A 26,820-nucleotide genomic window follows, 5' to 3' on the forward strand; every position below is an offset into this window, starting at 1 on the left:
GGATACTGCAAATTGTTAACAATTTCACGAATCTCTCTTTCCAGAACAGGCAGACAATGTTAAGAAAATGGACTGGGCCTTGATAGCCTGCTGTAGAGTTATCTATGTGGGCATTCAAGATCCTGTGTCCAAATGTGCCTCTAACTACTGGGTGGCTTAAAGCTGGAATGTGACTAGCCTGTTGCTACCCTAAACTAGTAGGATGGACTAGGAAAGTGGTGCTAGTCAGTTGGTAACTACATACAGCCGGCGAATGTGCTGACTGGCCAGGCTAAGGCAAATGCCATAATGAGCCAGAGCGAGATGAGTGTGATGATGATGGACCAAACTGCGGCAACTGTGATGAAAATGGTCCAGGCCAGGGTATTGTTGCAAGTCTGCCTTCAGACAACTTCAGTTTTCCTGTGACAAAAACAACGACACACACAAGTATTATGTGTGAGAATTCCAAAACAAGAATCACAAGCAAGTGTTAATATCTTTTCTTTGGTACTTACTTAGAAATTCGTTGACATCTGTATAACTCAATATAGATTTCATTTCCTCATCATCAGTCGGTACAATACTTCTTAATACATTCTCCAGCTCAGCGTGGGGCTCTAGGTCCTACTACATCACAATACTGTTGTCTAAGCTCCCTAGAAATGAAAAGCATGCATCTGATCAACAACGTTTGAATTTTTAATAATAAATGAAAAGCACCAGTTTGCTTTTGTTCTACAATATTATTTTTATTGCTAACCGGTTTTCGGCTTACAAGGCCATCTTCAGACATTTAAATGTCTGAAATGTAAATGTCTGAAGATGGCCTTGTAAGCCGAAAACCGGTTAGCAATAAAAATAATATTGTAGAACAAAAGCAAACTGGTGTTTTTCATTTATTATTATAATGTTGTTCTACCAAGAACCGACGGAAGATTCTGTTAATTTGAATTTTTAATTTATTCTGGAAATGTGAATTTACATATTCGTTCGTCTAAATGGTGTTCGGAAATTCCCATTAAAAACTTGTAGGAGCTGTAGAGGGGAGTGAGTACGTAACATTTTGAATAGGAACCCATGTCCGGAAATGTCATCCAACGACGCCACAGTGTGTCAAAGTTAAAGTCGGCGGCGTCTGGAAGTGTATGTATATACAGGATTTACTGTCACAGGTGTCAGAGCGGTTTTCGCTTATGACTTTTTACTCGTTCGTTTCTGGTACGGTGACTCGTACCTCAAATTGATACATTTATCCTTCTCCATCGCCCAGAAAGCTTGAACATCATCACGGAACTATAATTTATTTACAGGCACCAGCACTTATAATTCTGACGCTCTGTAGTGTCGTTGCATGCCGTTCTGCAAATGGGATCCTATTCAAAATATTATGTACTCATGCCGCCTTACAATTCTTAGAAGTCTGTAACGGGATTTCCGAACACGCTGTGCAACTGTAATCCCTCCTTGTGAGCTAACACTAGAGAATGTAGTCATAGCCCGAGACGGGAAAATCTCATCGCGCTGAATGTCGACGGCTGCGATGTCAACCCATTCAGCCATCGAAATATAGTTATGTAAGCTCCTTATAAGCAAAAAGAATAACTCGTAAAATATATACAAGCGGAAATTATTGTAGAAATATTAATTACTGTTAATGTATTTGGTTGTCTATAATCGGTACCCAGCCCCGTGAACTTAGTGTTGAAAATGGCATCATGACTTGAAATGGGAAAATTTCATTGTGTTTAATGTTGATGGCTGCGTTTTCAACTCATTCAAACATTGCAGCATCGTTACCTAAGCTCCCTAGAAACTGAAACAGAACATCTCATGAATATTGTATGCAAATGTAACTCACTGGTGTTGAAACATTGTTGTATGAATTACTACTACATACGTATCCCCTTGCCCACAACAGAACGCCAATTCTGTGAATTTAGGGATGATAGGGGTGTCATAGGTTGTGACGGTGCCTTGGGTATTTCTGTAAAATGCAAAGCACGATAGTGTATAAGTATAAGGCGTAAGTGTATATATATATATATATATATATATATATATATATATATATATATATATATATATATATATAAACAAAGATGAGGTGACTTACCAAACGAAAGCGCTGGCAGGGCATAGATCCTGAGAAATCAGTACCCAGAACAACCACCTCTGGCCGTAATAACGGCCTTGATACGCCTGGGCTTCGAGTCAAAGAGAGCTTGGATGGCGTGCACAAGTACGGCTAGCTACCCATGCACCTTCAACACGATACTACAGTTCATTAAGAGTAGTGACTGGCGTATTGTGAGGAGCCAGTTGCTCGGCCACCATTGATCAGAAGTTTTCAATTGGTGAGAGATCTGGAGAATGTGCCGGCCAGGGCAAAGGTCGAACATTTTCTGTAACCAGAAAGGCCCGTACAGGACCTGCAACATGCGGTCGTGCATTATCCTGCTGAAATATAGGGTTTCACAGGGATCGAATGAAGGGTAAAGCCACTGGTCGTAACACATCTGAAATGTAACGTCCACTGTTCAAAGTGCCGTCAATGCGAACAAGAGGTGACCCAGACGTGTAACCAATGGCGCCCCATAGCATCACACCAGGTGATACACCAGTATGGCGATGACGAATACACGCTTCCAATGTGCGTTCACCGCGATGTCGCCAAACGCGGATGCGGCTATCATGATGCTGTAAACAGAACCTGGATTCATCCGAAAAAAAATGTTCAAATGTGTGTGAAGTCTTATGGGACTTAACTGCTAAGGTCATCAGTCCCTAAGCTTACACACTACTTAACCTAAATTATCCTAAGGACAAACACACACACCCATGCCCGAGGGAGGACTCGAACCTCCGCCGGGACCAGCCGCACGATTCATCCGAAAAAATGACGTTTTGCCATTCGTGCTACCAGGTTCGTCGTTGAGTACACCATCGCAGGCGCTCCTGTCTGTGATGCAGCGTCAAGGATAGCCGCAGCCACGGTCTCCGAGCTGATAGTCCATGCTGCTGCAAACGTCGTCGAACTGTTCGTGCAGGTGGTTGTTGTCTTGCAAACGTCCCCATCTGTTGACTCAGGGATCGAGACGTGGCTGCACGATCCGTTACAGCCATGCGGATAAGATGCCTGTCATCTCGACTGCTAGCGATACGAGGCCGTTGGGATGCAGCACGGCGTTCCGTATTACCCTCCTAAACCCACTGATTCCATATTCTGCTAACAGTCATTGGAGCTCGACCATCGCGAGCAGCAATGTCGCGAAACGATAAACCGCGATAGGCTACAATCCGACCTTTATCAAAGTCGGAAACGTGATAGCACGCATTTCTCCTCCTTACACGAGGCATCACAGCAACGTTTCACAAGGCAACGCCGGTCAACTGCTGTTTGTGTATGAGAAATCGGTTGGAAACTTTCCTCATGTCAGCACGTTGTAGGTGCCGCCACCGGCGCCAACCTTGTGTGGCTGAAAAGCTAATCATTTGCATACCACAGCATCTTCTTCTTGTCGGTTAAATTTCGCGTCTGAAGTATGTCATCTTCGTGGTGTAGTAATTTTAATGGCCAGTAGTATATATATATATATATATATATATATATATATATATATATATATAATTTTTTAAACTCCAGGCCTGAAGGGCCGCTGAACAATCACAACTGTAATGTCAAAATGACAACCTTAAGATTCAACATAAGGAGATAGTCACGGTCTGAAGGACCCAACACGTTTGATTAATTATTGACCAATACAATAAGTTACTGAAAGGAATGACTTTAATCATTCGGCCAGAAGGGCCAATCAAATATAACCACAAATGCTGTTTTGATCATGCTACAAGAATGCAAAACCAACAGTTAATTTACTTCGTCCAAAGGAGCAGTAAAGACCAAAAGAAAAATTAATATACCAAAGGTTTTTCTTTTTTTAATGAAACGAGCTAATGAGATAAAATTAATAAGCAAAAAGGGGTAGTGACGTCGCCACTCGGCCTGAAGGGCCTGAATATCAATAGTAATAAATATTTGAGAATAGTTGAAGTTAGTGTGTTAGCACTTAAAACCAGCCCGTGCTCCTCACCACTAGGAAAAATTTACAGTCAGCTGTGCTGGGACTGCCTGCTTTAGCAATCTGGCACAGACCAGCAGAACAACTAGAAACATCACCAACGTGGCGAATTGTCCACATTGGGCATGGCAGCAACTCTCTATAACACATAAAACAAAAATTACTAAACAATGAAACACATGATTCAAAATATAACGCCTATCTAGGCAGGTACTGTTAGTAACGCCCACTGGCCTTCGTAAATCTTCGACTTAGTAAATGTGACGGCCAGTACTAAATAATAACACCACTCAACAAATTGTAAAATACAAGATCGTTATTGCACTTGGGTCAGAATAAAATTTCATCCACAGATAATATTTTAGGTTCAGTTATTAAGGCACTCTTTTCTAGTGACAGTTACACCTGACAATATAACAGCAGATCATTGAATCGGGATTTCGGGCACGCCTGAGCCTACTAAAATTGCGAAACGCCATGGCACACGACCTTAGAGCAAAACACCCGACGACACGGGCAGAAATTGAGTGAGACACATCAAGTCAAGAAATTCTCACCGTTAGTCCAGAAGGCAGACAAGCATTCGGCGACAGGTTGCAACCAGCACCAACTCGAGTTATGTCAACCGCCCCAGTTCCGCCGTAGCAACGCGGACACGCAGCGTCAACGGTTGCCAGGCCGAGCTTCCTTATCACACAAACCGTCCAGAACGACTGCCGCCGTCCCGAGCAAACACGCTCCTAGCAATCACGTGCGTTCACAGAAGTCATACCACCTTTCCCGCAACATTGCGCTGCCACACAACCGGAAACTAAACTCCCCGTCTCACTCCGGCAGCAGCACTCGATACTCTCGTCGTCAGCATGTCTCTCCTCAGAACGCAGCGCCCTCCGAAATTTAAAAGCAAACGGACCAATCGCGGCAGAGCAAGACGACACACCACACCTAGGCGAAGATGAAGATGATACGGTTCAGTTTTAGTCTTCAGTTACTTATTTTAAAGTTTATTTGTGTTAATATTTGCAGTAAAAGTAACTTATTAGTGGATTTTCATTAAACTCAGTCTTTCTTCCTGTGTTATTGACTCGAGTGGTCTGTTATTCTTGAGTGTGCTTACGTCGTTCGTCCAAGCCTCTCGCCTCAGTAGTGTGTTTACATTTCGCGGCGTGCAGTTGTAGCAGCAGCGGTTATAAAGCTAAATACCGACGAAGTTATTTGTGCACTGTTATACACTTATTAAATTTAATAGTTTTTAGCGGTGTTTCGTGCTGTTTGTGGCGAAATAACGATTTAATAAACTTTTGGAAACGTTTGCTGGCTGTGTTTTTTTAGTTTGCTGTGCGTTGAAGTCGTTCGGTAAATTTCGTGCTTTAGTTTTCATCTGACGTTTCTTATTGATTCTAGTGAAGTATTTCAGTAAAATTTTCATTCAGTATTTTAACTCCGTTGAGTCTTCCAGTGGCCGCTTGAATTTTTGGTTTTAGCTAATAATTTTGTGACTTTTGTTAGTATTGTTATTAGTTGTGGTTTACTCGTATTAACACAAGTCGTTGCATTCTTAGTAGACAAAGAATTTCGAGACCGCTGTTGTTAGTTCAATTAATAGTTCTACTGGTACAACCGAACTTAGGTAACTTAGATGTACATTTTTTTAGTAACTATAAAATTTTACCATGAGTGACAAGTGTGGACTCTGTCGTAGGTTTGTGACTAGTGGGTCACGGTGTGGGATTTGTTCGAAGTATTTTCTTTGGGGGGGGGGGGGGGATGCAGTGGGAAAACTAGAGGGCATTCTAGCGAGATCCTCTCTTGGGAATGTAAAATCTGTAGTAGAATAAGTTGATACAGGAGCAGGAGCGTAAGATCTGCGCCCTTCGGGTGCAGTTACAACACGCAAAGGAGGGACTAGATAGGTTGAGGAGGGTGAAGGTGCTGGGGAATGAGAACTGGCAGTTGGCAAGAAGGCAGCTAGGAGGAGGAGGTATTCAGTTATACTTTGCGTATTTGCAGTAGATCTGACCAACTGTCAGAGCTGAGTGGAGTGGAGCCTCTTGTAGCAGTAGGTGTAGGGAATATGAAGCAGTCCTCAGCAGTTAGGAGGCCTCGGTCAGTTGCAAAGTCTAACACAAAGAAGGTTCTGCTGCAAGGTAGTTCGCACGGTAGAGTTGTGGCTCAAAATGGCTCTGAGCACTATGGGACTTAACATCTGTGGTCATCAGTCCCCTAGAACTTAGAACTACTTAAACCTAACTAACCTAAGGACATCACACACATCCATGCCCGAGGCGGGATTCGAACCTGCGACCGTAGCAGTCGCGCGGTTCCGGACTGCGCGCCTAGAGTTGTGGGCCAGCATTTGCAGGAAGTGTTGGTTACCAGGTCACCAGCATTGTGAAGCCTAGTGCAGGGTTGGCTCAGTTGACTGACAGCACAGGGGTGTTATGTAGGAATTTTACAAAGGAGGATCATGTAATGGAGCAGGGAACAGTTTTGATAGAGATGGGAAATGTGATGTAGGTGGTCACCTGGTAAAGACAGCTACTCAAACTTGTGGCACTAATGTTCATTTCGTGCAATTGTTTCAGCGTCATGAGCGGCCTCATCTCAATGCGGCTGTTAGGCGTGTTAACATGGGGCTGGAGAGGGCACTGATGGCAGAGGGCATGGGTCACATTTCAGTGGTGCCATTTGAGCCTATCAGTAGATTGGGTTTCACTAGACATGGTCTGAACCTCAATAGGTATGGGAAGGGGAGGCTGGCAAAGCCGATAGGTGACAGTGTAGTGGGTGGAGGCGGGCTCACTCAAAAATAAATTCCTGTAGTAGTTGGTGTTAGAGGTGCACCTTTTTTAGACTGAAGTCAGCTGATAGGTATACCTACTTAAAGGAAGTCCCTCTATAAGGGCTCACCTTCAGAGGACGTCATGTGTCCAAATAGAGAAGGAATTAGCACATTTCATCAAAATATAAGAGGTATTAGAGACAAAGTTAGTAAACTGCTTATAGATTTGATTCTGAAATTATTGGTATATCGGAGCACCACTTAAATAATTCGACAATTCAGAGGCTTCCTTTACCAGGATACAGATTAGCTAGCTGTTTTTCAATGAGTTCCTGGCGTAGTGGGCGAGTGGCCACGTACGTAAAAAAGCAGTATTCCATTTCAGTCCATAGACGTATCATGGCACTGCACCTAACAGATATTTGAATGTTGTGCATGACCAGTTGAATTAAGTGAAACTAAACTTCTAATTTTTGTTGTTTTATAGGTTCCCCACATCTGACATCAGATCATTTCTGCTCAAGCAAGAGAGGTTTCTTTATTCACATTATAGCAAGTACCAGAAATTAGTTATATGTGGTGGCTTCGATATTAATTTTGTATATGATGGTGCAAGAAAAAGGATGCTGGTAGATCACCTAAATTCATATGATCTGATGCAGACTGTGTTTTTTCCATCTAGGGTGCAGGGGAACAGTAGCACAGACATAGACAATATTTTTATTCATTCTTCATTACTAGATGGGCATTCTGCTAATTAAAGGGTGAATGGCCTTTCAGAACATGAGGCAAAAATTTTAACACTAATATGCTTTTGTACTCCAAACAAATGTCACATATAATTACAAACTATGTAGGGAAGTTAATCCAACAGCAATAGAGATTTTTAAACCTCGTCAAGGAACAAGATTGACAGTATCTTTATAGCACTGATAACATAGATGACAAATATAATGCTTTCCTCAACACATTTATCATGCTCTTTGAGAGTCGCTTTCCATTAGAACGTTCTAAATGGGGTACTAGCAGTAAAAGGCAGCCCAGGTGGCTGACTAGTGGGATAATGTGTCATGCAGAACAAAGTGAGAATTATATCAAAATGTCAGAAGTAGTCACAATCAAGATACAGTAGCCCATTACAAACAGTACTGATAAGTGCTTCAAAATGTTATTAGGAAGTCAAAGAGAATGTGGTATGCAAATACAATAGCTAATTCACGGGATAAACTTAAAACCATGTGGTCAGTTGCGAAGGAAGTGTCTGGTCAGCAGTAAAATGTCGACAATATAAAGTCAGTTCATAGCAAAAATATTTCTGTTACTGATAAATCATATATATGTACAGTATTTAACAATCATTATCTGAGAATTTTTGGTGAATTAAAAAAAATTTAGATTCTACAGAGAATCATACAACACTCTTGGCAAATGCCTTTCTCAGATTGATGTCTGAAATACCCCTCTGTGATACAGACAAAAGGGAGATTGAGTCAACAACTAAATCACTGAAGACCAAGGACTCTCATGGATATGATGGAGTGCCTAGAAGAATATTAAAGTACTGTGCTGCACATGTTAGCCCTGTTTTTCAAACGATCTAACAGTGTTCAGAAAGGACAGATGAAATACAGTTGGTGGTGAAGTATTTATTGTTGTCAGAGGTAGTTTGCCTTGTGATGTGGGGTCTGATTGGGGTACAGTCAAGTGGGGGGTGCCCCAGGGCTCAGTGTTGAGGCCACTGTTCCTTATTTATATAAATGATATGCCATTTAGTATTACAAGTAACTCTAAAATATTTCTGTTTGCTAATGACACTAGCTTGGTAGTAAAGGATACACTGGCACTGTTTCAAATAGTGCAGTTCATGACATAAGTTCATGGCTAGCAGAAAATAAATTAACGCTAAATCACAGTAAGACTCAGTTTTTACAGTTTTTAACACACAATTCAACAAAACCTGACGTTTTAATTTCACAGATTGGGTATATGATTAGTGAAACAGAACAGTTCAGATTTCTAGGTGCTTGGAAAACCCACGTTCAGGACCTTGTTCAAAGACTTAATGCTGCCAGTTTTACTATTCGATTGGTATCTGAAATGAGTGCTCGTTCGACATGAAAATTAGTCTACTTTGCAAATTTTCATTCGCTTATGTCGTATGGTATTATATTTTGGGGTAACTCTTCCCATTATAAAAGGATAATTTTGGCTCAGAAATGAGCAGTTCGAGTAATCAGTGGTGTTAAGTTCACGAACTTCTTGTCGACCCCTGTTCACTAGTGTGGATACTTTGACATTGGCCTCTCAATATATATATTCCTTGCTGTCATTTTTTGTTAACAATATTATCTTATTCCCAAGAATAATCAGCTTTCACTCAGTTAATACTCGGCAGAAATCAAACCTGCATTTGGATCGGATGTCCTTAAATTTTTATCATTTGTCCAAAAACATAAAATGTCTAACAGGTAGCAAAGCAAGTTTTAAATATAACCTGAAATCGTTTCTCCTGGACATTTCCTATTTCATAAGGTAATTTGCGTTTAAACATGGTGGCAGCACGTAGAAAAGTTTATAAATTTAGTTGCATGATTAGGTCTGAAAACTTATGTATTAATTAATATTAACACTAATCACTTTTACATATCCTGTAAACTTACTTTTTCCACATCAATTCGATAAAAGAATCGTTAAAATGATTTTTGGAGCACGAAAATAACTAACGAGTACGCAATTACTGAAGTGAGGGCGGTTAGCTGCAAGATTACAAAAGGAACTCACACAACTGAATAGCTGAATCAAAGAAAGAAGTAGGTTAGAGAGAGAGAATGCTTCGACGGTTGGGGTTTCCCCCTGCATCTACTTCCTGGCACTGCAACTTTGCACAGTGGCACACGGACGGCTTAGTGCCTGCACGACTTTTGCCTCTCTCTGGTTCGAATGTCCCACCGTCGACCAGTAATGGAAGATGTCCTCGAACCCGTCTGTCTACTCAGTCTGTCACCAACGCAGCAGGTATCATTAATTTAATCTCTCGTGGTTGTAAGTACTTCTCGGCATCAAGGGCACCTCACAATCTTATCAGCCCTGATTACTTCCTGTCGCGATACAATCACGTACATTTTGAACATGCTTTCTTCAATAGACTAAGTACTCTGAAAGTAATAAGTACTTGAAACAAGCGGCTACAGATTGCAAGCACGAGATGTATATAAACGGCACTGAAATGACGGGCCACGGTCGAGACCGTGTCGGTACGAAATGCAGGGAGCGGCGTTACTTGCCGCGGCGTTGGCCGCCCTGAGTCTGTTGCAGGGGGTTCCCCTTAGAGCGGCGGCACAGAGAGCTGTCAACCAGTTCCCAGACGACTTCTACTTCGGCGCATCCACTGCCTCCTACCAGATCGAGGGCGCTTGGGACGAAGATGGTGAGTCCCGCGTTCTCACATGCTGTGCAAACGGAAAACTAGAGGATAAAATAAACTGGGTTGTTAATATCTACATCTACATCTACAACCATACTCCGCAAGCCACCTGACGGTGTGTGGCGGAGGGTACCTTGAGTACCTCTATCGGTTCTCCCTTCTATTCCAGTCTCGTATTGTTCGTGGAAAGAAAGATTGTCGGTATGCCTCTGTGTGGGCTCCAATCTCTCTGATTTTATCCTCATGGTCTCTCCGCGAGAAATACGTAGGAGGGAGTAATATACTGCTTGACTCCTCGGTGAAGGTATGTTCTCGAAACTTCAACAAAAGCCCATACCGAGATACTGAGCACGTCTCTTGCACAGTCTTCCACTGGAGTTTATCTGTCATCTCCGTAACGCTTTCGCGATTACTAAATGAACCTGTAACAAAGCGCGCTGCTCTCCGTTGGATCTTCTCTATCTCTTCTATCAACCCTATCTGGTACGGATCCCACACCGGTGAGCAGTACTCAAGCAGTGGGCGAACAAGTGTACTGTAACCTACTTCCTTTGTTTTCGGACTGTATTTCCTTAGGACTCTTCCAATGAATCTCAGTCTGGCATCCGCTTTACCGACGATTAATTTCATATGGTCATTCCATTTTAAATCACTCCAAATGCCTACTCCCAGATAATTTACGGAATTAACTGCTTCCAGTTGCTGACGTGCTGTACTGTAGCTAAATGATAAAGGATCTTTCTTTCTATGAATTCGCAGCACATTACACTTCTATACATTGTGATTCAGTTGCCATTCTCTGCACCATGCGTCAATTAGTTGCAGATCCTCTTGCATTTCAGTACTATTTTCCATTGTTACAACCTCTCGATGCCAAAGTGGGTGTAGAATTCGCGCTTTCAGTAAAATCTTATCGCCATTGTGTCAGCAATAAAATTGTCTTCCAAACTGTGGCAGACTCTCTGTCTCTTTTGCACACACACACACACACACACACACACACACACACACACACACACTCGTGTTTGCCCCTCCTCCTCCTGCACCTCCCCTCCTCTCTCTCTCTCTCTCTCTCTCTATCTCTCTCTGTATGAGCTTATGGAGTGCAGTAGAGGGAGCAATCTGTATATCAGATGACGGTTGAAATGATCTCTATTGCAAAAATCTACTAATACCCGTATTGCTGGCACCTGTTTTGATCACAACCGAGGTAGAACCTTCCTACACGTCGGTCAGGGGCCTGAAGATGACGTAGTAAAACGCTGAAACTGGTTACCGAACAACGTAAGGATGGAAAGCAGATGGCTGAAAGGTATTTAATTTGACATCCTGTATCGAACAGCCGAGTCCTGCAACCATCTCTAAAAAGATGGACATACAGAGACATTAGTTTCTATCTCAGCCACAGCTAGACAAAACGACAGGTAGAAACGAAATTCCATTACATGCTGCAAAAGACAGACTATCCACATTATTCTTATCTAATACGTTCCGAGTACAACAAGTAAAAAAAAAAAAGGCTCTGAGCACTATGCGACTTAACTTCTGAGGTCATCAGTCGCCTAGAACTTAGAACTAATTAAGCCTAACTAACCTAAGGACATCACACACATCCATGCCCGAGGCAGGACTCGAACCTGCGACCGTAGCGGTCGCTCGGCTCCAGACTGCAGCGCCTAGAACCGCACGGTCACTCCGGCCGACAAAAAGAAAAAAACTTTTCGTATAGCTCCACATCATTCTGCGTTTTGAAAGTAAGACTGATAGATGTTTCTTGTGAAAGTTTGTGATACATGCTGTCCAGTCACATTAATGCGGTCATCTGTCAAAAATCTGAATGACCACTGCTTGCAGCGTGGACCTTCCAAGACGTGCAAGAAGAGAGCAAGTGAGGTTCTGAAAGGTATCGACAGGGATGTGGAGACATGACAACTCCACTGCCGTGTGTAGCTGCGCTACGTTTCTCAGATGAGAATCAATGACGCGAACAGCCCGATCGAGTTGGTCCCACAAATTCTCAATTGGGTTTAAAGCCGGGGAGTTTGGTGGCCAGCGGAGAAAGGGAAACTCATTCTGGTGCTCTTTGAACTATGTACGTACAAGGCGATCTGCGTGACATGTTGTACTGTCCTGCTGGTAGATGTCATTGTGCCAAGGGAAAACAAACTGCATGTAGAGGTCGACATGGTCCCCAAGGATATATACACTCTTATATTCATACACTGTACTTTCCAGAATGACGAGATCATCCAGGGAATGCCACGAAAACATTCCTCGGATTATAACGCTCCCTCCTCCGGCCTGAGAGTTTGCTTTCAGATGTTTCACATCGTCCACGCCAACTCCCATCGGTCCAATGGAGCATAAAATATGATTCATCTGTGAAGGCCACTAAGTGGACCCCAGGTTGCGATATTGCAAATTTATTTACTTATTTATGTATTGTCAAATTATAGACTTGTTATCTCATGTTTTAAAAACAGGTCATACATCTTACAGTTTTCGTTTTTATCCACAACGTTTTACAATAATATAAGGTTGAAATACAAATAACATTTTATTGTTTTTAACGAGAATATAAAAAGATGATAGGATAGAGATTTGTTAGTGCCATCACCGATTGTGACTAACGGTGAATACCTCGGAATGGTATTGCAAATTGCAGACTTCGCCACCAATGTACAGCAGTCAGCATGGGTGCATGAACCATACACCTTTCTGTGGAGGACCATAAGCAGCAACGTTCGCTGAACGGTCGTTGAGGAGACACTGTTGGTAGCCCCTTGGTTCATCTAGGCGGTTATTCGCTCAACAGTTGCGCATCTAATCGCCCGTACACATCTCATCCGTGGTGCAGCACAGCTATCTCGGTGTCAGTTTTGGATAGTACCCCCCCTTTGCCACACACGGCAACTTTAACCATGGCGGCACGCGAACAGTTTACAAACTTAACCGTTTCAGAAATGCTTCCACCCTTGGCCCAAAAGCCAATGATCATGCCCTTTTGGACGTCAGATAAATCTCTCCGTTTCCGCATTACAAAAACGGCTACGCTGTTTCCAACGCCCCACCGACGTACTTTACGTACCGTCTACTGCTAGTGCTGCCACCTGACTCTGTGAGTGGTTTTTGCATGTTGACTTCGAACGTAGGCGGATTTCATATTAACGTGACTGGCCCGTGTAGTAGCATATAAAGATATTTTGTTGCATGATCAAGAAACATTGTACTGAACCGCAACGACGATGGTACTAGAGAAGCAGAGAGAAAATGCGGCTTTGTCTGCTGCATGCGTAGTGCTGGTCTGTTGATTCATGTTTCATGCGAGTAAACTGACTCGTAACCCAAGAGCAACTACATATGTAGTTTTGTGTGGGGAACACTGACGGTGCAGGAACGACATCCGCCCACGCTCTGACAGCAACATGCCAGATTCGTTAATAACCATGTCGACCGTGCGCAGGTACGGGATGAAAGATAGGACAAAGAAGGAAATTGGCGGGGCAGCACCAGAATACATTCTGATCTAAAACCACCTGCAGCTGGTAAAGTTGTTATTGTTCTGCTACTAGTTTTGACGTTAAGTCATCGTCTGGCAGATTTCAAATTTTGAAACACAAATTTGGAATACCTTAGATACGATACCTATTTAGCCAGTAAATGTAAGTGAGCCTGGAGAATGGCACGACGTCTTCGAGACTATAACACAAGTTAGTTACGTGATTGATTGTGGCAGATGTGCAAACCTACCACACCAAGCACACTTTTACTGTTGGGGCTCAAGGTTCGCCATACAGAATATAGCTAGGCAGCCTCCAGTGGCAATGTACAAAGGGCGTTCAAAAAGTTTTGCACAGTCGTCTCTAATTTTTTATTTTTTGCCGGAGGAGAATGAAATTTTTTGTGAACGTACTTGGAACATTTAGCTATACATTGATCCTACTCAATGTAGCCTCCATCAGCTGTGACGCATCTGGCTCAACGTTCTTTCCGTGATGTAAATGCACTTTGGTAATATACTGGGGATTGACTTTTACACCATCGCTTGACACAGGAAATAAGGTCTTTTTCACTATCAAATGTTTTACCGCGTAGGTGGGTCTTCAGACTACCAAAGAGGCAAAAATCAGACGGAGCCAAGACCATAGTGTAGGGAGGATGAGGAACAACTTTCCGACCCATTTTCCTGATTTTCTCCTGCGTCATAAGGGCTGTATGGGGCTTGGCATTGTCATGGTGTAGTCTGATGAGCTGACCCTGAAGCCGTGGTCTGTGGGTCTTGATGGCAGGTCGCAGCTTGTCCAATGACAAACAGTAACGGTCCCTGTTAATTGTGGAGCTAGGTCGAAAAATTAAATGAAAATGTCACCACACTGACCCCAGAAGAAGGAGGCTATCACCTTTCGGCGTGCTGTCCGTGAAAGTCTTGGTTTCTTCTTCCGACGGGAATTCGAATGACGCTACTCCATGGGTTGGGTCTTACTCTCAGGTTCGGACAAAAAACAACCATCTTTCATCCCGGGTAATGACGCCGTCAAAACACTGTTTCCACTCTTCAGTAGAGCTCTTCATGAGACCCTCGCACACACTCTTCCTCATCGTTTTCATTTCTCTTGTCAGTAACCTAGGCACCCAACGTGCGCAGATTTTTCTGTACCCTAGTGACTGTACCAGTGGTACCAGTGATACCCAATAACAAACGAGTCATTACAGCAAGCTGTCGTGTCGTCACACGTCTGTCATTCTGGATGATTTGATCATTGGTCTCCTTATTCACATCACTCACTGCCATCGATGGTCTACCGTATCGTGGATTGTTCAATAGAGAGAAATCACCTTCTTTAAACCTCTGCAACCACCGCTGGATACTGCTGCGACGGTTGTCGCAACCTCACAACTACTTCCAGGTCCATTATGGCTCATCTGTAAATAATGGAAAATACTTTTATATACCAACTTATAGCTAAATGTTCCAAGTATGTTCAGAAAAATTTTATTCTCCACCTGCAAAAAATAAAAAAATTAGAGACGACTGTGCGAAACTTTTTGAACGCCCTTTGTATACTGTGTGACACCCACAACGTTTAGTGTAGTGGTCTTCCAGAGTAAAATGAAGAGCCTTCTGTTCAAATAAAAGATAACGTAGGTGATATATTAAAGGTGAAAGTCAATAAAGATTGATAGAGAATCTAACACGGCAGAGCTGGTTAGACAATATGATACCTGAATATGATAGGATACGATACGATGGTAGTACATTTCTTTGTTATTTAAATGAATACTGAGATCAGACAGCTGAGTGAACTTATTCCCAACAGATCGAGCGTCCATTACCAAGTAGATATCACACCAGTAGCTGAAGATTACAGAAAGAATCGCCATCAAAAACTTGTGCAATATTCAAAATTTAAAACTCTGTTCCCGTTCAGCAATTGACGTATATGTTACACATTCACATTCAGCAAATTCACACATTATGATGACTGTCAAACAAAATGTATTTAGAATAGTTCACGGAACATAGTTTTGGAGACATTTATACTCAACAAAAAACATAACTTACTGAATTTCAGTACTTGTTGGAAGCATTCATGAATTTAGGTATAACATTTGATTTTCAAATCGTATTTAACAATAATTTGCTTAGTAATAACTGACACACAGGGTGCAAACGAATAAAGCAAATATTAAAGCAATTTTAGATCATATTAACTGATTTCAGAATGCACTTTAACTAAGATCATGTGTTCCACAATCCTATAAAATCTTAACCTGGAGCAGTTTTTAACGACGCGAAATTCATCATTATTTTCTCCTCCCTCGATCGCGTGAACTTATCTCCAGCACTACATACTACCCTACCGTGGGCTAAAAAGTGGCCGATAGCTCGCTTGTCTGGCATCTTTAATTATTCCAACCAATGAGTTCCTTGTTTAACAGTCGACCGCAACACAATTCCTTCACGTGATGTGCGTGCTTCCGGCACTGCCTACAATACGTCACTACACTCACTCTTATCGACTTCTAATGAACGACTCAGCTTATCAACTCCTCTGCGACAAGTGTCACTTATTCTAGAATCAGCAGATTGTGTGCTTGAACACAGAAACCAGGCCTCTCCACTCACAAATATTATACAGACTACTTTCGTATGTCATTTATTTTTAGAGGATACCCTATGTGCTCAAAAGTATCCGGACACCTGGCTGAAAATGACTTAAAAGTTCGTGGCGCCCTCCATAAGCTCATGCTGGAATTCAATATGGTGTTGGCCCACCCTTAGCCTTGATGACAGCTTCCACTCTCGCAGGCATACGTCCAATCAGGTGCTGAAACATTTCTTAGGGAATGGCAGGCCATTTTACACGAAATGCTGTACTGACGTGGGGTATCGATGTCGTTCGGTGAGGTCTGGTACGAAGTCGGCGTCCCAAAACGTCCCAAAGGTGTTCTATAGGATTCAGGTCAGGACTCTGCGCAGGACAGTCCATTACAGGGTTAAATTGTCGTGTAACCACTCTGCCAAAGGTCTTGCATAACGAACAGGTGCTCGATCGTGTTGAAAGATGCAATCGCCATCCCCGATTTGCTCTTCAACAGTGGGAAGCAAGAAGGTGCTTTAAACATCAATGTAGGCCTGTGCTGTGAAGGTGCCACGCAAAACAACAAGGGGCGCAAGCCCCCTCCAAGAAAAACACGATCACATCATAACACCACCGCCTCCGAATTTTGCTCTTGGCACTACACAAGCTGGCAGACGCCGTTCACCGGGCATTCGCCATACCCACACCCTGCCATCGGATCGCCACATTGTGTACCGTGATTCGTCACTCCACACAACGTTTTTCCACTGTTCAATAGTCCAATGTTTATGCTCCTTACACCAAGCGAGGCGTCCTTTGGCATTTACCGGCGTGATGTGTGACTTATGAGCAGCGGCTCGACCATGAAAGCCAAGTTTTCTCACTTCCCACCTAACTGTCATAGTACCTGCAGTGGATCCTGATGCAGTTCGGTATTCCTGTGTGATGGTCTGGACAGATGTCTGCCTATTACACATTACGACCCTCTTCAACTGTCGGCGGTCTCTGTCAGTGAACACACGAGGTTGGCCTGTACGATTCTGTGCTGCACATGTCCCTTCACGTTTTGACTTCACTATCACATCAGAAACAGCGGACCAAGAAATGTTGAGGAGTGTGGAAATGTCGCGTACAGACGTATGACACAAGTGACATCCAGTCACCTGACCACGTTCGAAGTCCGTGAGTAACGCAGAGCGCCCCATTCTGCTCTCTCACGATGTCTAATGGCTACTGAGGTCGCTGATGTGGTGCACCTGGCAGTAGGTGGCAGCACAATGCACCTAATATGAAAAACGTATGTTTTGGGGGGTGTCCAGATACTTTTGATCACACAGTGTAACTACTAAGTAAGACTTCCAGTTGTAACGTGCTGTCTTAATTAGCACGTTTGCTTTGCCAACAGATGTCAACTTTATTGCTCCAGTTTACGCCACAGTATGACCATACTCAGAGTTCCTCCAGAAAGCTGTCAAGACCAAACCTCGAAACAATAATAAAAATAATGTATTCTTGCAGTGCGTATCGCATCGATAAAAATTCTTTCACATCTAAAACTCTAACTGCTGAGACTACTGCATTTCTGTTACATACAATACATAAACATTTCCCTAAAAATAACAACACAGGATCCAGAAACTACTGTACATTGTCGATTAGTGAAAAGTTTGTTACAATTCGTCTGAACCAATAAAGTTAAATAGATTCAGAAATACATGTAGTAAACGGTTTAAGTAGTTCACGCTCCTCAAAACACGAACTGTGGTTCCCTTACGGTGCGTGTCTGAGGGTACCTTGAGTAGCAGTGTCGCTTCCGCCTTTTCCTGTTCCAGTCGCGAATGGTTCGCGGGAAGCACGACAGCTGGTAAGCCTCTGTGTGGGCTCGAACATCTCATATTTTGTCCTCATGATCTTTTGGCGAGACATGCATAGGCTGACTCTTCTAGGAACGTACGCCCTCGCAGTTTTAACAGTAGACCACACAATGATGGAGAACGCAGCGTCTGCCGCAGGAGTTGGCTGAGCATCGGCGTGACGCTTTTGCACTTACTAAATGAACCTGTAACGAAACGCACTGCTCTTTTTTGGTTCTTCTCCATTTCCTCTATCAATCTTGACAGGTACGGATCCCATACTGACGAGAAATATTCAAGTATTGGATGAACGACCGTTTTGTAAGCCATATAACGTTTCCACAACGTATCTCCCGTCGATAACCTTTGACGCTACTCAACCATCACACATTTCAACTCCTCTCTAAGGACATTGTTGGATTTCACCCACATTGAACATGGCAACACTCATTTGGAATACAGTGCGACTCCATATTTTTGCTCTCGTGTACAGGCTGGAGTCACTAGAGACCATTCAAAACAATTGATCGAAATTTAAAGGTGGCAGGTAGCAGCAAAGTGTGCTCGTCCTTTTTCAGCCCTCGTGCTTCGCCCCCTCCCGCAGCGCCCTCATGGAGGGGTATGACATTAATACACTACTGGCCATTAAAAGTGCTACACCACGAAGATGACGTGCCACAGACACAAAATTTAACCGACAGGAAGAAGATGCTGTGATATGCAAATGATTAGCTATTCAGAGCATTCACACAAGGTTGGCGCTGGCGGCGACACCTACAACGTGCTGACATGAGGAAAGTTTCCAACAGATTTCTCATACACAAACAGCAGTTGACCGGCGTTGCCTGGTGAAACGTTGTTGTGATGCCTCGTGTAAGGAGGAGAAATGCGTACCATCACGTTTCCGACTTTGATAAAGGTCGGATTGCAGCCTATCTCGATTTCTGTTTATCGTATCGCGACATTGCTGTTCGTGTTGGTCGAGATCCAATGACTGTTAGCAGAATATGTAATCGGTGGGTTCAGGAGGGTAATACGGAACGCCGTGATGGATACCAACGGCCTCGTATCACTAGCAGTCGAGATGACAGGCATCTTATCCGCATGGCTGTAACAGATCGTGGTGCCACGTCTCGATCCCTGAGTCAACAGATGGGGACGTTTGCAAGACAACAACCCTCCGCCACACACCGTTGGGTGGCTTGCGGAGTATCAATGTAGATGTAGATGTAGATGTAGAACAGTTCGACGACGTCTGCCGCAGCATGGACTATCAGCTCGGAGACCATGGCTGCGGTTACCCTTGACGCTGCATCCCAGACAGGAGCACCTGTGATGGTGTACTCAACGACGAACCTGGGTACACGAATGGCAGAACGTCATTTTTTCGGATGAATTCAGGTTCTGTTTACAGCGTCATGATGGTCGCATCCGTGTTTGGCGACATCGCGGTGAACGCACATTGGAAGCTGTATTCGTCATCGCCATACTGGTGAATCACCCGGCGTGATGGTATGGGGTGTCATTGGTTACACGTGTCGGTCACGTCTTGTTCGCATTGACGGTACTTTGAACAGTGGACGTTACATTTGAGATGTGTTACGACCCGTGGCTCTACCCTCATTCGCTCCCTGCGAAACCCTAAATTTGAGCAGGATAGTGCACGACCACATGTTGCTCGTCACAATACGCCAGTCACTACTCTTGATAAACTGTGGTATCGTGTTGAAGCTGCATGGGCAGCTGTACCTGTACCCGCCATCCAAGCTCTGTTTGACTCAATGCCCAGGTCTATCACGGCCGTTATTACGGCTAGAGGTGGTTGTTATGGGTACTGATTTCTCAGGATCTATGCACCCAAATTGCGTGAAAATGTAATCACATGTCAGTTCTAGTATAATATATTTGTCCAATCTTCTCGGTGCAGAAATTTTAATGGCCAGTAGTGTACATGCGTGACATAAATGGCAAGGGGTTCCTCCAAGACCCGCTTTTTCGGCAACACTCCCAGTAGCACCCACTCATCGTTACTGAGAATTTTGAAAATGTTCCTTTGCAGAGACAACCTGTAACGTAGTCCTAGACCCCTGTAAGCAGGCAGCTGGAATATGAGGGGTGTCGAGAGGTTGCCTGTCAAGACGCGCCTAGGACTACACCACAGGTTTTCTTTGTAAGTATACATTTGTAAATATACATTTTTAAGGATAAGAACTCTCCGCTGCTTCGTATCACGTTCAAATTTCGTCGAATGGTTTTGAACGATCTCTAGTGGTTCCAAGCTTTACACGAGAGCAAAAAATGCAGCCGCACTGCGCTCCAAAGCGGTACGATCACGTTCAGTGTGCATATAGCCCCGCAATGCCCTTAGAGAGGAGTTGAAATGTCCGAGTGCATCAGCAGCGTCAAAAGTTGACGAGAACGTCGTCCTGTATCTCATCGCACTGAGAACTGTCGGTTTCGTCCGCGAAATGTACGGAAATCAACGCTCCAAGGAAGAGGTTGGCTTCATTGACAGCCTTTATGCCACCCCCCCCCCCCCTCCCAAGCCTTTTTCTTGTGGATTCTAAGTGACTATTTGCCTGAACTCGTTTCCTCGGTGAGCCATAAGAAAAACGCGTCGTTTCAACGCTGGATGTTGCTATTCTGAACTCTATCGCAGAAGTGTCAAAAGGAGGAGTGCTATGTGGGTAAGTAGGGGTGTGATAACCTTTCCAGGGTGTGAAAGGCACACGGTGGCGCTGGCCACAATGCTGGTGAAATGTGGTGCCAATGTGCTATCAGTAACCCACATGAACTGAGCTCTGGCCTTTTGTTTACATGTGTCGGCACCTTGCCGTCTGAAGGGTCGTAAAGTCCGAATGTGACATTTCAGGGTGCCATGCTACTGCATCACTACAGAGGAAGATTAGACACATTTGTGTCCAATTTCATACTTACACGTCGCAATGGTAACAGTTACAGGGTTACGGAGAAGTGATCCCTTAATTCTGTTGCACAGAGTAGACGATTGGGAGTCGGTCCCTGAAGTAGACCCAGCTGACTCTCCACTTAACTCCGCTCGTCGCGGCGTAGAGCCCACGTAAATACCCGGAGGGCTGACTGATAGCGAGAAACGCTCTATTTCCGCCCACGTCGCAGGCGATGCCCTCAATAGGTCGCGCCGAAACTACGGATTTAGCTGAACGGTCTCTCTCCGCTTAAAACCTGCTAAGTAGGCAACTGAAATGACACAACTGTATAGCATGGAGTCTCTCTGCCCCGTGGTGCACACCAGGAAACGAGTACTTCGCACAAGTACTCGTAACATGCAACCTGTGGTGCCAATATTTCCTCCCCTGAAGCAAGAAATGGCTCTTGCAAGATACTAGTAAATTGGTAAACTGTTACATTCGTGAATTCCATGTTTTGATGTTGTGGTCTGCAATCAATATTGCTACGATACTGCTCCCCTGCTGGTCTATCCCGTTGAAGTTTCATCATCTCCGCAAAACTGCTGTGACACACATCCCCTCTAACCTCTTCACTACGCCCTAGCCTTGTTGTCCCTCTACTATTTTGAAAACATGTCCCTCCATTTCCAAATTAATCACTCCTTGATGCACCAAGATTGGTCGTAACCCTTCTTTTAGTCAAGTTGTTGCATAAAGCTTTTTCTGATCAATGCGATGTACTACTTTTTCGTTAGTTGTACGATGTACCCATCTAATTTCCAGCATTCTTCTGTGGCGCCACATTTCAAAAGCTTCTGTTCTTTTCCCGTCTGTACTGTCTATCCTATCATTCCTATTTGCAGCTACACTCCGAACAAATTGTTTCAGAAATTACTTCCTAACACTTAAATATACATCTGACGTTAATGTAAGAAAAGTATTCGAAAAATAACGTGATTTTTTGTTTTTTGGAAAGAACTTTGTTTATTCGTCTGCATCAGCGGTTCACAAACTTTTTCTCTGACGGAACAGAGAATCCTGCTACTTTTATGGAGCACGTTGTTTACTTTGAAGATTAGTAATTTAAAAAAAACTTGTTTTGTTCAGTTATTACTTCAATTTTAAATCGTAACTAATAACACAGAAATCGTAATAAAATAACAAACGTCAGTATTGATAAAATGTCGAAGAAAGACGCCATGTTATTAATAGGTTTTCGCGGAGCATTTAACCACTTCCCGAACAGCACTAGTGTTCTGAGGGACACAGTTTGGGGAACTCTTGTCTGCAGCAATGATATAGCCTTCAAAATAGTCCCCATTGCATATTATATACTTATGACAGGGCTTTTCCTAATCTCCGAAACACTTCTGTACTTTTATCTTTGGGATGCCTTTCAGTTCTCACAGCGACTAGTTTTCATCTTATCTGTTTGTCAAACGACGGCACTTTAAGGTTTTCTTTATTTTAAGCAACAGCAAAAGTCACGTGGGACCATTGTTTTTGGCTAAAAAATCTCGAGCAGCAATTAAGAGTGAAAAGGTGCATTATCGAGTTGCAAAAGCCATTGTCTCGCCACAAATTCTGTTGTCCTTTTCCGGATTGCTTCACGCAAACGACATTGAACTTGTAGGCAACCCTCCTTACTCATCGTTCGACTTGGTGGAAAGATTTCATGGTGCACTAGGGTGTTAAAATCCAAAAACGCGGTCCCCATTACGTATGGGGACGTAACAATTTTGGAACAAAGTTTGCTGTAACACGTTTCATTCCCAAAATATCCGAAATAATTTCGTGGCTGGAGCCATTTGATATGCCAACGGCTTCGGCAACTTCCACTGCTTGCACGATTTTATAAGTTGATGGTATACCGAGGCGTCTAAGGCGGTTGTAATCTTCAAAGACTTCAGCACCTTTTTCGAAATGCTTACACCACCTGCAGACCTTTGTTTTACTCTTAGCAGACTCACCAAGAGCAATGTCACCATTTCTAAAACTTTGCTGCAATTTGTTCCATTCTCATAGCAAACTTTAATACAAATTCTCTTTTGCACTTTTATACCAAAAAAAAGATAGCAGTTGTTACAAAATGTATGTATCCTTTTCAGCAACTGACACCGGACTAAATACCCGCAATGGCTAACAATATACATTGACTTTTCTCACATGTTACCAGTTCTAAAACGAATGAAGAACTTGAATATAACTAATATAACAAGTGGAATTACAAAATTCTCGTTCGTTTTATAACACAAAGCGTATTTCTCTTCTCAGACGAGCTTTTCTAGTTACTGCCAGTCTGCATATTGTATCGTTTCCGCTCCGACCATCGTCAGCTATTTTTCTGTCCAGATATAAAAGCTTCATAACTTTTAGAGTGTCATGCCCTAATATAATTCACTCAACAGCTCCTGATTTAATTAACTACACCCCGTTACTCTTATCACACTTTTGTTGAGGTCTGTCTTATAATTTTTTCTTAAGACGCTATACATTCTGTTCAACATACACTATGTGATCAAAAGTATCCGGACACCTGGCTGAAAATGACTTAAAAGCTAGTTGCGCCCTCCATCGGTAATGCTGGTATTCTGTATGGTGTTGGCCCACTCTTGGCCTTGATGACAGCTTCCACTCTCGCAGGCACACCTTCAGTCAGGTGCTGGAAGGTTTCTTAGGGAATGGCAGCCCATTCTACACGGAGTGCTTTACTGAGAGGAGGTATCGATGTCGTTCGGTGAGGTCTGGCACGAAGTCGGCGTTCTGAAACATTCCAAAGGTGTCCTATAGGATTGAGGTCAGGACTCCGTGCACGCCAGTCCATTACAGGGATGTTATTGTCGTGTAACCAATCCACCACAGGCCGTGCATTATGAACAGGTGCTCGATCGTGTTGAAAGATGCAATCTCCACCACCGAATTGCTCTTCAACAGTGGGAAACAAGAAAGTGCTGAAAACATCAATGTAGGCCTATGCTGTGATGGTGTCACGAAAAACGACTAGGGGCACAAGCCCCCTACATGAAAAACACGACCACACCATAACACCACCGCCTCCGAATTTAACTGTTGGCATTACACAAGCTGGAAGATGACGTTCACCGGGCATTGGCCATACCCACACCCTGCCATCGGATCGCCACGTTGTGTATCGTGATTCGTCACTCCACACAACGTTTTCCCATCGTTGAATCGTCCAATGTTTACGCTCCTTACACCAAGCGAGGCGTCGTTTGGCATTTACTGGCGTGATGTGTGTCTTATGAGCAGCCGCTCGACCATGGAATCCAAGTTTTCTCACCTCCCGACTAACTGTCATAGTGCATCCAGTTTGGAACTCCTGTGTGATGGTCTGGATAGATGTCTGCCTATTTCACATTACGACCCTCTTCAACTGGCGGCGGCCTCTGCCAGTCAACAGACGTGGACTGCCTGTACGCTTTTGTGCTGTACGTGTCCCTTCTCTTTTCCATTTCCCTATCACATCGGAAACCGTGGATCCAGGAATATTTAGGAGCGTGTAAATCTCGCTTACAGACGTATGACATAAGTGAAACCCAATCACGTTACCACGTTCGAAGTCCGAGAGTTCCGCGGAGCGCCCCATTCTGCTCTCTCACGATGTCTAATGAGTACTGAGGTCGCTGATATGGAGTACGTGGCAGTAGGTGTCAACACAATGCGCCTAATATGAAAGAAGTATGTTTCTGAGGGTGTCCGGACACTTTTGATGACATACTGTATCTTCCAACCGGTTTACCGTCTCTAACAGAATTAATGATGACACGTGCAAACGTTGGAATTTTCACTTGTTATCCCTGAACCTGAGTTTCCTTTTTCCAGGTTTCTTCTTGGTTTCTCGTACTGATTGCTCAACGTACGTATTATTGAATTACATGGGTGATAATTTACAAACCCGTCTTATTCAAGTCTCAACAACCGCTTCTCTTCCATATTCTTCAGCAATTAGAAGTGCAGTGTGGTTTCTGCACAGGTTGTACGCATCACTTCGTTTCATCTATTTTATTTATATTAGATCCGGAAGTTGAAGGAGTATGTTCCACGGAACATTGTGAGAAGCACTTTGGCAGTGAGCTGGATATCTGAGAGCGAGCGACTTACGCGTGTTGCAGGCAAAGGAGAGAGCATCTGGGACCATATGCTGCACACGCAGCCCAACCTGACGGCCGACGGCCATAACGGCGACGTGGCGGCCGACTCGTACCACAAGTACAAGGAGGACGTGCAGGCGCTGGTCGGACTCAACGTGAGTGCCTACGTCCGTACTCCTGCAGGCCACTGCGGAGTGCGTGGCAGAGGGTATTTCCCAATGTGCCATTTATTGGGGCCTCTTCCCATCGCACTCGCATCTAGAGCATGGCATGACCGATTGATTAACCATCTATTGCTGACGTGCTGTCGGTTGGACCACCGAGCAACAGAATCAGGAAATATTGTTTTCTTTATTCTATGTCACTTTTTGTTTTCAAATGGAACTATTTGGTCCTGGAGACTTTTTCAAGTCTCCGACTTTGTGTGTATATGCAGATTCAAACGGCGAATAAGTATTTGTGTCAAGGCAAGGATTCGAACCCGGGTCTCCTGTTCACTTGGCAGATGCGCTAACCACTACGCCACCCGTGCACAGACTACTATAGCACGCCTCCCTCCTCAATCCAACATCCCACTGAGGAGGAAGGCGTGCTGTGGTAGCCCGTGCAGCTGTGCAAAGCCACTGTGCTAGAATGGTCTAGTAGTTAGCGCATCTACCTAGCGAGCAGGAGATGCGAGTTCGAATCCCGGCCTAGGTACTGTAAGTAGGCTGTTCAGGTTTTTATGTTGGTAACGCCACGTAGCGCTCTATATGAAGATCACTGACTGTGCTGTGTGAAGTCTGTGGCTGGTTGGTATTGTTGGAATATTCGCTATTGTAGTGTTGGGCAGTTGGATGTGAACAGCGCGTAGCGTTGCGCAGTTTGAGGTGAGCCGCCAGCAGTGGTGGATGTGGGGAGAGAGATGACGAGGAGTTTTGAGAACGGGTGATCTGGACGTGTGTCCATCAGAGACAGTAAATTTGTAAGACTGGATGTCATGAACTGATATATATATATATATATATATATATATATATATATATATAGGGTGTTACAAAAAGGTACGGCCAAATTTTCAGGAAACATTCCACACACACAAATAAAGAAAAGATGTTATGTGGACATGTGTCCGGAAACGCTTAATTTCCATGTTAGAGCTCATTTTAGTTTCGTCCACCTACGCTCAATGGAGATCGTTATCATGATTTCATACGGGATACTCTACCTGTGCTGCTAGTGCCTTTACAAGTACGACACAATATGTGGTTCATGCGCGATGGAGCTCCTGCACATTTCAGTCGAAGTGTTCGTACGCTTCTCAACAACAGATTCGGTGGCCGATGGATTGGTAGAGGCGGACCAATTCTATGCCCTCCACGCTCTCCTGACCTCAACCCTCTTGACTTTCATTTATGGGGGCATTTGAAAGCTCTTGTCTACGCAACCCCGGACTCTTCGTGCTCGTGTTGTGGACGGCTGTGATACAACACGCCATTCTCCAAGGCTGCATCAGCGCATCAGGGATGCCATGCGACGGAGGGTGGATGTATGTATCCTCGCTAACGGAGGACATTTTGAACATTTCCTATAACA

At 43.8% G+C, this 26,820-nt stretch overlaps 1 protein-coding gene across 1 annotated transcript in view; it reads left to right on the forward strand.

The window, feature by feature from the left end:
* The first annotated feature begins 10,096 nt into the window (after positions 1 to 10,096).
* Positions 10,097 to 26,820, forward strand: part of LOC124622454 (myrosinase 1-like) — a 98,375-nt gene continuing 81,651 nt past the window's right edge. Inside the window, exons 1-2 of the mRNA XM_047148156.1 lie at positions 10,097 to 10,270; positions 25,267 to 25,400. Of these exons, the coding sequence (XP_047004112.1) occupies positions 10,105 to 10,270; positions 25,267 to 25,400 (300 nt within the window). The 5' untranslated portion in view covers positions 10,097 to 10,104. The remainder of the gene's footprint in view (positions 10,271 to 25,266; positions 25,401 to 26,820) is intronic.

Source organism: Schistocerca americana, chromosome 7 (genome assembly GCF_021461395.2).
Source record: "Schistocerca americana isolate TAMUIC-IGC-003095 chromosome 7, iqSchAmer2.1, whole genome shotgun sequence".
NCBI classification, from domain to species: Eukaryota; Metazoa; Arthropoda; class Insecta; order Orthoptera; family Acrididae; genus Schistocerca; species Schistocerca americana.